We start from the raw sequence: 12,454 nt of genomic DNA, 5'->3' as shown, positions 1-12,454 counted from the left end.
ACTTAGTTCCCTTTTTCTGCCGATTTATGCAACACTTATATTCACTTAAGTTACATGCACCCTTTGTTGTACATAACCATCAAATAATCAGTCTTAGATAAAAATGTAAAGATTTTGGTGGCAGTTTTATTTTTTTACATTGGGATTGAACTTCACATAGCATCTTCCTTCTCTCTTTATCTTGAGCCAAAAGAATACCACAAATACCCAAGCTTTCAGTGATGGTCTTAGAAATAGCAGTGTTCTATTAGAGCAGCAGCATTTTTCTGAGTCTTCTGACTTGTTCCTTTTAGCATTAGATGTTTTCTGGGCTTAGGGAAAAATAAATATCTCCCATATACTACAGCAAGAGATTAAGTTTCCCACATGACAATTCATCAACACAACAATACAGAACATTGCTGATTATGGCTGAAATACTTCCCACCTCCTGTCCCTGGGCCAGGCTGTTCCTGACCTTTTTGTGGTTCTACATATGTTAAGAGAAATTATGAACCACTTCCTCTTTACTCCCCTCACGTAGCCCACAAGAGCACCCAGCACAGCTGAAGTGCCTGGCTGGAATCCTTTCTAATGTTAACAGGAGTTTCATTGACTTCAGAAATGAGCTTTTTTTTTTCATCTCCACTGTTTCTTCTCCTCTTATAATGTCAAAGTACCTTCTTACTCTGCCTCTTTCCACACTAATCTTATATTGGTGTTTCCCTGGATGTGCTGTACTTTCCCACCCAGAACTTCCATCAAGGAGGATTTGAATGATTTTTTAATACTTATCAGAGATTTCCAAATGCATGACAACACAGGGGTACAGCCTGCTGCACAACAGGCTTTATACACATGGTAGGTTTGATGCCTTACAGGTTCACAGAATCACAGAATTTTTAAGGTTGGAAAGGACCTCTGAGATCATTGAGTCCAACCATTAATCCAGCTCTTCCAAGCCCACCAGTAAATCAAGCCTCTAAGCACCACATCTCCATATTTTTAAACACTTCCACGGATGGTTATTCACAATTTCCATGGGCAGCCTGTTGCAGTGTTTGACCACTCTCTCAGCAAAAAATATTTTCTTAATATCCAATCTAAACCTCCCCTGGTTCAGCTTCAGGCAATTTCCTCTTGTCCTGTCACTTGTCACCTGGGAGAAGAGACCAACCCCCGCCTCACTATGCCCTTTTTCCAGGAATTGTAGAGTGCAGTAAGGTGCTCCCTCAGCTTCAGTATGCCCCATCAAAACACCCAGTAAGTCCCATATGTTACAAAAGCCTCACTATGTAAAACAACAGTAAGACTGATGTTTTCAATCCATTTGGGCTCTTCAGACTGCGGTGGTGATCTAGAAGAAATAGCATGCTGCTTTGTATTCAGCAGAGCAAGAAGCTGTAAAATCACCAATGCGGACTGAGCTCTAAAGGCACCTTTTCAAAAAGATGCTTCAGCTTGTGAAACCCAGCTGGCAGGCAAGATGTTGTCTTTCCCGCACTGATTCGCGAACAAGATTTGAGTCCTGCTAACAGCAGATAGTGCCATCACTGTCGGTAGAATAAACAAACAAATCGGCTGAAGTTCATTTATTGGACTTCATAAAATGCCTCTTAGGGTCCTTAAGCCTCCTCGTCCCCTTCGTCCCCTCTTGGCAGCCCGAGCCCGGCCGCGCCCCGCTCCCGGCGGAGCGACTGCTGGCGCCCGGGGGAGGAGTGATGGGGACGGGGGCGCAGCCCAAATCCCGGGCTCCCAAAAGTAGGTCTCTGCTCCTTCTGCAGTCCTCGATCTGAGGAACAACCTGGGCGTTCCAGCAGGGCTTTTCTTTGGGACTTGAGTTCCTTACCCCTTATCCTTCTCCTTTCCTTACCCCAGAAGAAAAGGAGAGGGATATCCTCCTCCCCCCCGAGCGGGGTCGGTTAATTTTCTTGGAAGACAAACCAGTGACCCAGATGCAACGCTGTCAGAGTGGCAAAGGGGATAAAAGGAAAAAACAAACGCCACACACAACAGCAACAGCAAAAAAAGGAGCGCTCCTCTCAGCTATCACCGCTTTATCACCTGCACATGCCTGGAAGGAGGCTCTTCCCTCCGCTAAGGGAAAAAAATCAGCTTAGGAAAGCAAAGTTTGAACAGCGAATTCCTGTTATTTCAAAACGCCCCATGTGACAGGATATTTCCTTATCATTTGGAGCGCAGAGTTTTCCCTGATCCAGCAGCCCTCGCAAGCCGGCGGAGCTGCCCGGCGGGACGCCCCCTCTGCTCCCAGCCGCGGGCGCCGCGGGCGGAGCGGCGATGGCTCCTTCCCTGCTGCTGCTGCTCCTCGGACTCCTCCCGCGGGCTTTTCCGCTGCTGGGTAAGTGCCCGCGGGGGCTGTGCGAGCCGAAAAACGAGGGGTCACCGCGGGCACCGAGCCCAGCCTGGCCTGGGGCTTGCGGCGGGCGCGGGGATGGAGCTGCAGACCAGGACCATTTTCCGCCTCTCTGCGGCGGGGCAGCGGCTGATGGAGGCGGCCTCCCCTCGGGACCCCTTCCCCGACCGCATCCAGAGGTGTCCGGCGGGTAAAGCTGCCCGGCGGGGCGGCTTTTGGGCGCCTATGGCGCTGTGGACGCTCAACAGGGCTGTCACCGGCGCTGCCTCAGTTTCCCCCACTGCTTCGATCAGTCCCTGATTGATTGAACAGCATCACCCAGCTTTCCCTCAGACCTGCTCACCACAGAGCTTTGCGGAGCTGCCTGGCGCTGGGGCTCTGCCTGTCCTCCAGCCCTCTTGGATGGGCCCTGCTTTTGACAGATGGCTTTCATAGGGGAGTATTAGGGTAGCTGAGGTGCTGGGATGGACAGAAGTGTGAGAACAGGGGGAATTGTGTTGTTTGGCGATACCTCGAGTTTGTACCCATTTACTCTGGGATTTGCCATGATTTCCAGCTCACAGCTACTTTCCAGTGAAAGTTTAGACCTGCCCTTTCCGAAAACCTTTCAGTGTCCTCTGCTCTCTAGATTGAGATCTAGTGATGCAAATCTCTGTAGCACTGCCTTGTGACCTTTCTTCCTTCATGTAACTAGCAGCAGTTTAGGCCATCTGGTAGGCAAGACCTTGTGTAGAGAAGACAATTGTCCTACCTGCATCTGCCTCTCTCCTCTTTTGGCTTTGGGTCTGTTCTTCTGGTGCTCTCTGTTAGTGTTTAACACTGGTAGCACTCCACTGGTTTCACAAATTACTTCCTTATTTACGCTCACATAGTCTGTGAAGGTTTGGAAATGCTGCAGAGTGTGAAGTCAGTTTGACATTCTGGAAATCTCTACTGTGGAATCTATACTGTCCAGTGAGATTCTGCAGTGCTTGGCACAATTCTTAAGATACAACTCGGGGCCAAAGACAGATAGACAAATAGTCACAGTGTGGTGAGTAAAGATAAATGAAAGCCTGTGAGAAAAATTCTTTTGGGATCTGTTTGGGACATTTGAGGGAAAAGATGCTAGATCTCCTTGGATGGCTGGTTGTGCACTGGTAATGGTTGAAGTTGTTTCCTAAGCCTGGCGTGTTCTTCTGCATTTTAAAGACCTTCCTTCCAAGAGTAAGTTTCAATATATGAATTACTGTTAGAAATAGGTTTAATTCAAAGTACTAACACTGTGGTACTCATGAGCACACTGTGGTGGACCTTAAAGTGTTCCACCCACGGTTCATCTGTAGAGAAGAGCAGCACCTGCTGCAGAGCTCTATAACAAATGTTGCTGCAGAACAGTGAAGCAGCTAATGGTGCTGTGTGTGATTCTGCTCAGCCCGTTCTACAGATACAGCTCATCATGTTGGCAAGAGTGGTATCAAGTGTTTACAGAGAGGACTTGGCAGGGCAGAGGAAGTGCTGCACAAATACCTGGCTTGTTTCTTCTAGACTACCTAATTACTCGCACAGATACTGTTATATGGGAATACTCTTTGGTGAGCAAGACGGCAAAATAAACAGAAATAGAGCTGTAAACTTGAGCAATACAACACTAAGTTAAGAGTCTGCTCAATGGCCATGGACTAGAGAGGAGCAACACTGAGGGAAAGGAAATCATGCAATTACAGCCTCAGCCCCAGTTGCTTCAGCATCCTGCTGCCTCTTGTTCCATTCTCCTGTTGTGTCATTCTCATGGTGTCAACTTATTTTTGATGTCTCCTTGGCTGTGTCAGCCTTTTAGCTTCTTGCATATGTACTACTCCCTGGACTGGGAATATGCCCTTGTGTAAGCAGGTGTGTTGGGTTTATACCCTTCTTTGTAAAGGCACAGTTGGAATAGTAGAGAGCCTAAGTTTTGTCTTCCTCTCCATCCCCACTGGCCAGCCTGCTTTGTTGAGCTCTTTAACTTCATTTCTGAAGCCAAAACTCTGCACTTTCTCATGCTTGGATGCATCAATTCAATTTTTTTACTTAGGAATACTTTTTTTTCATGTTAATAGCATCTTCTCTTTAACACCACAAAAACAAGAAAATAAGGACTGTTATTTTAGGCCACAAATACAATTTTAGCAGTTTGAAAAATCAGGTAGTGTTTTCTACACATGTGAAATTGTTTGACATCTCTTTTATCAAGAAACTTTAAACATGATTCCAGGAAAAGGAGAGTTGCAAGCACTGCACATATTAGTTTACAATAACATTGTGCTAAATGCTAGTAGAAAAGCAGAATAAAAAGAAGTTGTCACCAGCAGTAATAATTATACATTTCCTTGTATTGTCTGTGAGCAAAACAGATTGGCAAAATACAACAATTTTTGCCTCCAGTGATCATCAGTTTTACATTACTTCCCAGTGAGTTGGAAGCCAAAGGACAAGAGAAGGAAGCTGAACTATAGATGAGATACATCTAGGTCAGCTCTTTCTCTGAGACAGAGGTTATTTGTTCCCAGATTGTTCTTCTGCAGAAAAATATGATCATTTCCACATTAGAGCCTCAGCAGAGAAGGGAAGATTTACTGTGGTTAACCTGTTTTCCCCTTAACTATTTCTCCATTATACAATTTGTTTAGTTTGGTAATCATACACTATAATAAATAGTGTTTTAAATAGCTTTAATCCCCAGAGTCACATAAATTTATATTTCTCCTTCCTGTCTCATAGCCCAGTTGAAATACAGCTTTAAAATGTTGTGCATCCTGTTACCTTATGCAAAAGAGTGTGATAAAGTTACTGTGCTAAAATGTATCTCAGGTGGATCAGAGAGGAGAAATTTTCAGTCTTTCAGCAAGACTGGCTCAGAAATGTTACACTCATAGCACATCCAAGTGCAAGAGACATTAAAGCTTTTCAAGCAGCTACAGTTTTGTAACGACCCTTGAATACGTGAAAATGCATGCTATGAAGCACTGTTTAGTAAGAGGGAGAAATAACCTGGGAAGTTATGAAGAGCTTTGTGTATTTTCACAAGTCATGGAGAGGCATAACTGGTAATGGTAAATCCCACTTCTGTTGGTATTTAATTCATAATGGAGAGATGCAAGAAAGAAGTCACTGATGGCTGAATTGAAAAATAAATATATTCTACAAGAAGCTTGAGTATAAAGCTTAAAAACATATCCTTCTCCTCAGTTAATACTTTAAAGATTTTAGCTGGACTTTTGAGAACAGAGCTCCCCACTGTGAGGAAGTGGAGCCTGAAGAACTTAGTGACTGTTGTCATCTCCCCACACCAGGGAGCCAGTGCTGCTGGAGAGTTCAGTCAGGATCTGCTCTCTGCGGTGTCCATGCTCCCTCATTGCAGTAATTCCCATGGGTGCAGCTTGGATTAACACCATGAATGTGCTTTCTTCACTTTAACCCATGCTTTAAACCTATAGGAGACACTAAGTCTACACCTCTGCTGCCTTGTGCATTTGTGTATAGATGCTTGCACTGACACAAAACAGTTGAAATGTCCTCACATCTGAACTAGTTGCATCATACAGCCACACTTCAAGGTGTAATCCACACCTTCTTTTGCTAAACAGATGATGAGATTTTCACGCCAAGAGGAGTGTCCAGATTCATATTCATTTAGATAGCAGGTAAGGTTACTTCAAACCAAATAATTCCAGTGGTTTTTTTTTCTTACAGACACCAGCACCTTCCTAATATATAATGAAGATCACAAGCGCTGTGTACTGGCTCTGAGTTCTAATTCAGTGACTACTGCTCCTTGTGTTCAAGAGAATGAGTCACAAAAATTCAGGTGGGTCTCAGATCACCAGCTTATGAGCATAGCATTCAAATTGTGCTTGGGAGTGCCTTCGAAGAAAGACTGGGTTCCGATCACTCTGTACCCTTGTGACAAGGCTAGTGAACTTCAGCGATGGGAATGCAGAAATGAGACTCTCTTTGCAATCCAAGGGGAAGATTTGTTTTTCAACTATGGAAACAAACAGGAAAGGAATATTATGCTGTACAAGGGATCTGGTTTATGGAGTAGGTGGAAAGTCTACGGAACCACAGACGATCTGTGTTCTCGAGGCTATGAAGGTAAAGTTCTGTAAATTAATTTCTGTATTTTCAAACTCGTTTTTAGGTGTAGATAATTAAAATATTTTATATGCATAGAAGAATTTCCTTAATCTTATTAATTATCAGTGAGGGTGAAATCAGCAATACTTGAGTGGATGCACTTTTTGTTTTTAGAGTAGTTCAGTTTGGTTTTTGTCAGATTTGTCAAAGTGCTGATAGATGATTAACCGTGCATGGTAGCGATTAACTTGAAGAGAATAAAAATTCTATGGTTATTCAAAACATGTGTATAACTATTACACAGCAGTTGATGATAGTTTTTACTATTTACTACATGTGTACAGAAAGATGTAGTGCAAGTGTTTAGTCTGTTGATTATATTTTTTTTTTCCTTGGGATGCAAATATTGACTGGCATTAAGATATCAGTTAACTCTTGATATCTTTGTTTCCACTGTATTGCAGATACATTCCTAAGTGTTTGAAGGGAGTCTCAGAGTTGGTGCTAAAATGTGAGACAAAGAAATAAGATAGTTTAAATAGTTAAATTTGAAAAAGTTATGTATAATACATCTCTATATATATTCATTAATCTCTCTATATATTAATGATAAGTATCTGGAAATACATTTGACTTCCAATTTAGTGTTCTTTGATAAACAGAAATGGTCACAGAGGGAGGTATGGATGCAGTTTCTGTGGTTTACACTATGGCTGATTACAGTACTAGTCCTTATCCAGAAACCAGAATAGAAGAACCCTACCAAAGCAAATTATGTGAAAGAAGGCAGGAGTGGGATGTAATAATGTCTTGCTAGTCCTTCCTCCTCTGTTTTCTAGCAGCTCTGTGGGACAGTGACCCTGGTATGTCAGCTCTCCAAAAATCATTGTTAAGTCCAGTTCCCCTGTATGTCCTTCCATAATTGAATGTACATTACATGTGCACACACAGAAAGCTGCTTTAGTTATTTTCATATGTTCCATGGAGTCAGGTTTCTGATAAAACAAAAAATATCTTTAGAAGAAAATATAAAATTTATTTGGGCATAATATATTGGAGTCACTTTATGGCATTATCTTTCAAGTTTACATAGACATGCTCTTCTATGTCCAAAATGATCAGCAGTTGACTGGGTTATTGACAGAACACTCAACAGTCTTTTGTGCTTTAAAAAATGGCATAACTGTGTGTGTTTTATACTTTTGATTGTTATGCATGGGAAATTTAGCATGGGTATGTACTTGTCTTAGCTCAGTCAGTTGTGGTCTGTTGTCTCCCATAGCAACAAAAATTTGTCTCACTGCGAACGTATCAGCTTAGAGCTAGAGTAAAATAATCAATGTACCAATTCTAGTACAGTTGTATACTAAGCTAGCAAGCTTTCCTTGCTGTAATATTTTTAATAGGATCATAAAGACGAACTCCTATATATCCCATGTTAATTCATTTTTATACATTTTTGAATTGTTTTGTCTCCTTAGATACCTACACAGTGAAAGGAAATGACAATGGAGCCCCTTGTGTATTTCCTTTTAAATTTGGTGGTAAATGGTATGCTGACTGCACAGATGCTGGCAGATCAGATGGCTGGTTCTGGTGTGGAACCACTTCGGACTATGATGTTGACAGGAAGTATGGATTTTGCCCAATGAAATGTAAGCTTTTTACATTCACAAAATGTGCTGTTACTCAGCTGCCTGGAAATATGTCCATAACATGTGCTTTCCAGTTTGAAATGTTTCTGTTTAGCCTGCTTTCCTTTTAAGAGCAACATAAATATCCAAATATAGGACCCAGCATAAAAAAACATTGCCCAATTATTTTTGTGTGAAAGTATGTTAATTGTATTTTGTAATCCCTATGTACACAATTTACTTAAATAGAATGTCAATTAGATGCTTACATTAGCATAAGTAGTATATATAAAAGGTCAAAAAGTAGAAATCTGTGAAGTGGAACTGAAAGCTAGGATACAGTTTAATTGAAAATTAAAATTACTGTGGAGAATGAGTTGCCTTTTGAGCATGAAGGAGCTTTCATGAACTCTTTAGTACAATCCAGTGTTTCCCAGCTCTGTGTACTATATTTTAGTTCTGTCTGTTAACTCAATTAGAAGTATTTGTATTCTGAAGTCCCTGGTTGGAGTATACTTGGTGTTTAAAATGCAGTATTACAAAAATGCAGAACTTAATTTAGGAATATTGATCTTACTTTAAGTAAATGGGAGTAATTTATGCCTACATGTATTTGAATTCTTTTAAATTGTAATGAATTTTCTCTGGACTTCTGTAAAATATGTACTAAACATTTTGTCTGCAAGCTGCTTCTTCAGTCATGCTGAGAAGGGTAGCACTTTTCCCTCCTTTCTTCTTTATTATTGTGTTTTGCTGTAAAGCTCAAGCTGACTGCAAGCAGAGCTGAGAAGAAAAATATGCCTTTCCTTTTGATGGGAAGAAAACTGTTTGGGTTGATCTTAACTGGTTTGATGACAAAATACTGGTGTCCTTGCCTGATTTCCATGAGTGTTGCATTCAGTATTTCAGCAAATAAAAAACTGCACTCTTTTTTTCTCCTATGCCAGTATAATTTTCAAGATAATAAAAACATGCTGGGAATATCAGTCCCATTAATAAAGCACATGCAAAGTTGACTTAAGAATACTCCCTGCTTAGTATTATTTGAGTACAACAAATAGGAGGCATCATTAAAATTTTGTTTAATTCTTTAGCATAATTCAAGGAAATCCATTCAGATGGCAGTGATTGTTTGTGGAAAAAGCTGCTTTATGCTGACTGCCTGCATGTTTCCTTCCTGATTCTTCAGTACTAGCTATAAAATATTCAAGTTCAGGTCATATATTTTAATGAGAGACAGGCCATGGTAGCAGAAGTTTTAGTCATCCCTATGAAAGAGAAATGAATGAGGGTGTGATAAGTTAATAAATTTCAACAACACCTTTAAAACAGAATATTTAAATCTGTGTGTGTAAAGTTTATTTACTAAGAATAAAGTGTTGTTTCCTAAACTGTCTTCTTAAATGGACCAAGGGTGCAAGCATGAAAATATGTGATGCAAACAATTGCAGCTGCTCATACTGGGGCCAGGACCTTCAGTGAAGTGTCTGTGGCTGACCCAGTCACTTCTCACTGTGACCAAAACCACCCCAGATGTTCTCCAAAATGAAGAGGGCATGAGACTGTACTTGTGACAGTTACTGTAATCAGTGGAGGTGGAGAAATTTTATCAGTGGAGGTGACATAATTATGATTATGACCCTTTATTTGGTGATTTAGAAAGAGATGCTGAGACAGTAACAGCAGAAGCTTGAACCCCAAGGAAAGGAACTGAGCAGTGTTTCTACAGCAATTATTTTTTAGTAGCCTAGGAAATGCTGCTTCTTTATAGGTTACACCATGTCTTTTTGAACTGTATGCTGCACTTCAAAGAAAGTGCTGGGGAAGAAAACAAGTTACACAGTGTAAGACCATCAGGAGAGTGACTCAATGTGTACTTAAAACTCTGTTCCAGTGGGGAAAAGTCCATTGAGGCCTCTCTTGATGAATGAATTGAAGGATTCAGAAACCTGTCTAAGCAATGCATAGAAATGCAGGCAACTAGGACAGAAACAAAACCTGTAGAAAATAAATGTATGCTGAATTCATCTGTGTAGGGATAGAGTTCAGATTTTTATTAATTCTCTACATATGTACTGAGGACAGGTGTGATTTAACATTAATTTAGTTTAGGTGCTAAAATATATTATTCCAGGAAAGTGTTTCATCTTTTTGTTTCTCTGGGCAACTAAGCTTCAAACAATAGCATAGAGATTTTCCAATTTCCTGCTCTGCAAAGACATTTGAGCTCTTAAAACTCAAATGTCTTAAAAGCAAATTTTCCAAGATTTAGAAATGAGTTTGATTTTTATGAAAGGCCAAAATTCTACAAGAGAGCACCATATGGAAGTCAGCTATAAATTATGAGACTGGGGAACTGAGGTGGAAGGTTGGATGAATGCCCAAGACTTGTTTACCTCTTCTCTGTAATAATTGCACAAGATTTATAAACCCCTTACTATCAAGTCAGAGACAGTTTTCTTTATTGAATTATAGATTTTACTATTTTTGCAATATTAATTTTAACCCAAGCTTGTACACAGGGATTTATGGTCTTTTAGAACTTGGTGTAGCAAAGAAGTTTTAATTCTGATAGTTATAAAATATTTTTGACAGAAGTTGATTTGTGGATAATGATAATCAGATGAAAGTTCCCATTTTTTACAGAAATGTCATTATTACAGTAGGTTATATTTGATTTCTTTTTAAAATAAAGACAATGTGAAATGAAGCACTTTTTATTACCTATAGATAATCAGATTTAATACAGGAAAAAGTGGAACTGGCACGTGACCTCCTGGTATTTAACATGTATCATGCTTTGTTTTGAGTTTTGTTTATTTTACTGTTTCTCTCTATTTGCAGACTGAAGTATTCTGAGCACTCTGAATTTAGATAAGACCTCTTTCTCTCAATTTTTCAGATTGCAACTTGAGAAGCTGATAAAGGCTTCAGGAATTCAGTTGTTTTCTCCTTGTTGGCAGACATGCAGTGATCTCTGCTGTGTTCTGCTTTAGTCATGCAACTTTATTCCCTTTGTGCGATATTTAGCTCAGTGCTGGGACCTCACGTAGGTTCCATTTTTGGCAGAACAAGATCACACTGTTTTCTGTTGCTTGTTTGTGGAGAAACAATTGAGATGAGGCAGGAGAGACTGCAGCAGTGTAAAGAGTGTGGTACCTTCTGGGGCAGCTTCTAATGCTGGGTCCTTTTGGATGATGCTTTCACTGGCATTGCCTTAAAGTGCCAGGTTCAGGTACTCAAGGAGTTCAGTCAGGCTATGTGGCAGAGGAGAAAGTCATGCTATGTCAGACACATGCTAAAGAAATCAGGAATTGCAGAGAAATGTGAGATTGATGCTGATGATGTCAGCTTTGCATTCAGCACTTGGGTCTGATTACCATAATCACAGTAAGAAAATCCACAGCTACTTTATATAGTGACCCAAATTAGTAAAAAAAATTGGGGTTTATCTCAGAAAAAAGGTCAGCTTTATATACACCTTAGCTAGCATCAGACAGAAAGTTTTTAGTCTTTTTCTCCACATTCACAAATCAAGTCTTTTTTGCACATTTTTAGCCACTTATTGCTTACCTTAAACAGCAGATTCTTTTGTACCAGAGAAAACGGTGACCTTGTTTAATTCTCTGTCTACTGTCCTGGATCTACTATTACATTAGAGAACCTCAGGATTCCTTTCAAACCATTTTTCTATAGCAGTGTTCAGGCATTTTGTGTCTTTTGCTATGCAATTTTTTGGGTATATTGTATCTGGCTATATCTTCCTGATGAGTTAAAGCATTTTCATTTCTCCCTATAGTTACTAGTAATGATTTGTGGAATACAGACCCTTTAACAAATGTCCAGTACCAGATAAACTCTGAGACAGCTCTGAAATGGCATCAGGCAAGAAAAAGTTGTCAGCAGCAGAAGGCAGAACTATTGAGCATCACAGAGTTACACGAACAAACATACCTGACAGGTAGGTTACTATTATTCATAATTTCCTTAAAAAAGTGTATTATTGCAACAGTGACACTAATATGGTATGTTCCATCATGAAGATTGTATTTGTTCAATTCTGGTAATTAGTAAATTGAAATAGTTATATTGAATAATTAAAAAAAAATGAAAAATTAAAAAAAAAATTCATCTGAAAATATAGGACAGATAATATTTATTTTATCATGATTATATATTGCATAAACTAATAGTGACATAAAAATTACAACAATTAATTAATGCAGGCAATGAAGAATGAATGTTGGAATGCAGAAAATGCAAATTAGTTTGTAAACTGAAGATGTAGATACTAAGATTGCATCCTTTTTGCACTCTTCTTGCACTCTAATACTCTTCTTGTATTAGTCAGCAGTTTTGCCTATTTCATTAA

At 39.9% G+C, this 12,454-nt stretch overlaps 1 protein-coding gene across 2 annotated transcripts in view; it reads left to right on the top strand.

The window, feature by feature from the left end:
• Nucleotides 1-1,882: 1,882 nt before the first annotated feature.
• The window catches only part of LOC100222908 (macrophage mannose receptor 1), a 52,070-nt gene continuing 41,498 nt past the window's right edge, over nt 1,883-12,454 (top strand). Inside the window, exons 1-4 of one of the 2 annotated variants that reach the window (XM_030264585.4) lie at nt 1,883-2,338; nt 6,065-6,466; nt 7,930-8,103; nt 11,882-12,043. In XM_030264585.4, coding sequence (XP_030120445.2) covers nt 2,278-2,338; nt 6,065-6,466; nt 7,930-8,103; nt 11,882-12,043 — 799 coding nt within the window. In that variant the 5' untranslated portion in view covers nt 1,883-2,277. The remainder of the gene's footprint in view (nt 2,339-6,064; nt 6,467-7,929; nt 8,104-11,881; nt 12,044-12,454) is intronic. The other variant, XM_072925484.1, reaches the window with a different exon arrangement.

Source organism: Taeniopygia guttata, chromosome 2 (genome assembly GCF_048771995.1).
Source record: "Taeniopygia guttata chromosome 2, bTaeGut7.mat, whole genome shotgun sequence".
NCBI classification, from domain to species: Eukaryota; Metazoa; Chordata; class Aves; order Passeriformes; family Estrildidae; genus Taeniopygia; species Taeniopygia guttata.
Note: the sequence above shows the minus strand (reverse complement) of the source record. Positions and strands in the feature narration are given on the sequence as shown.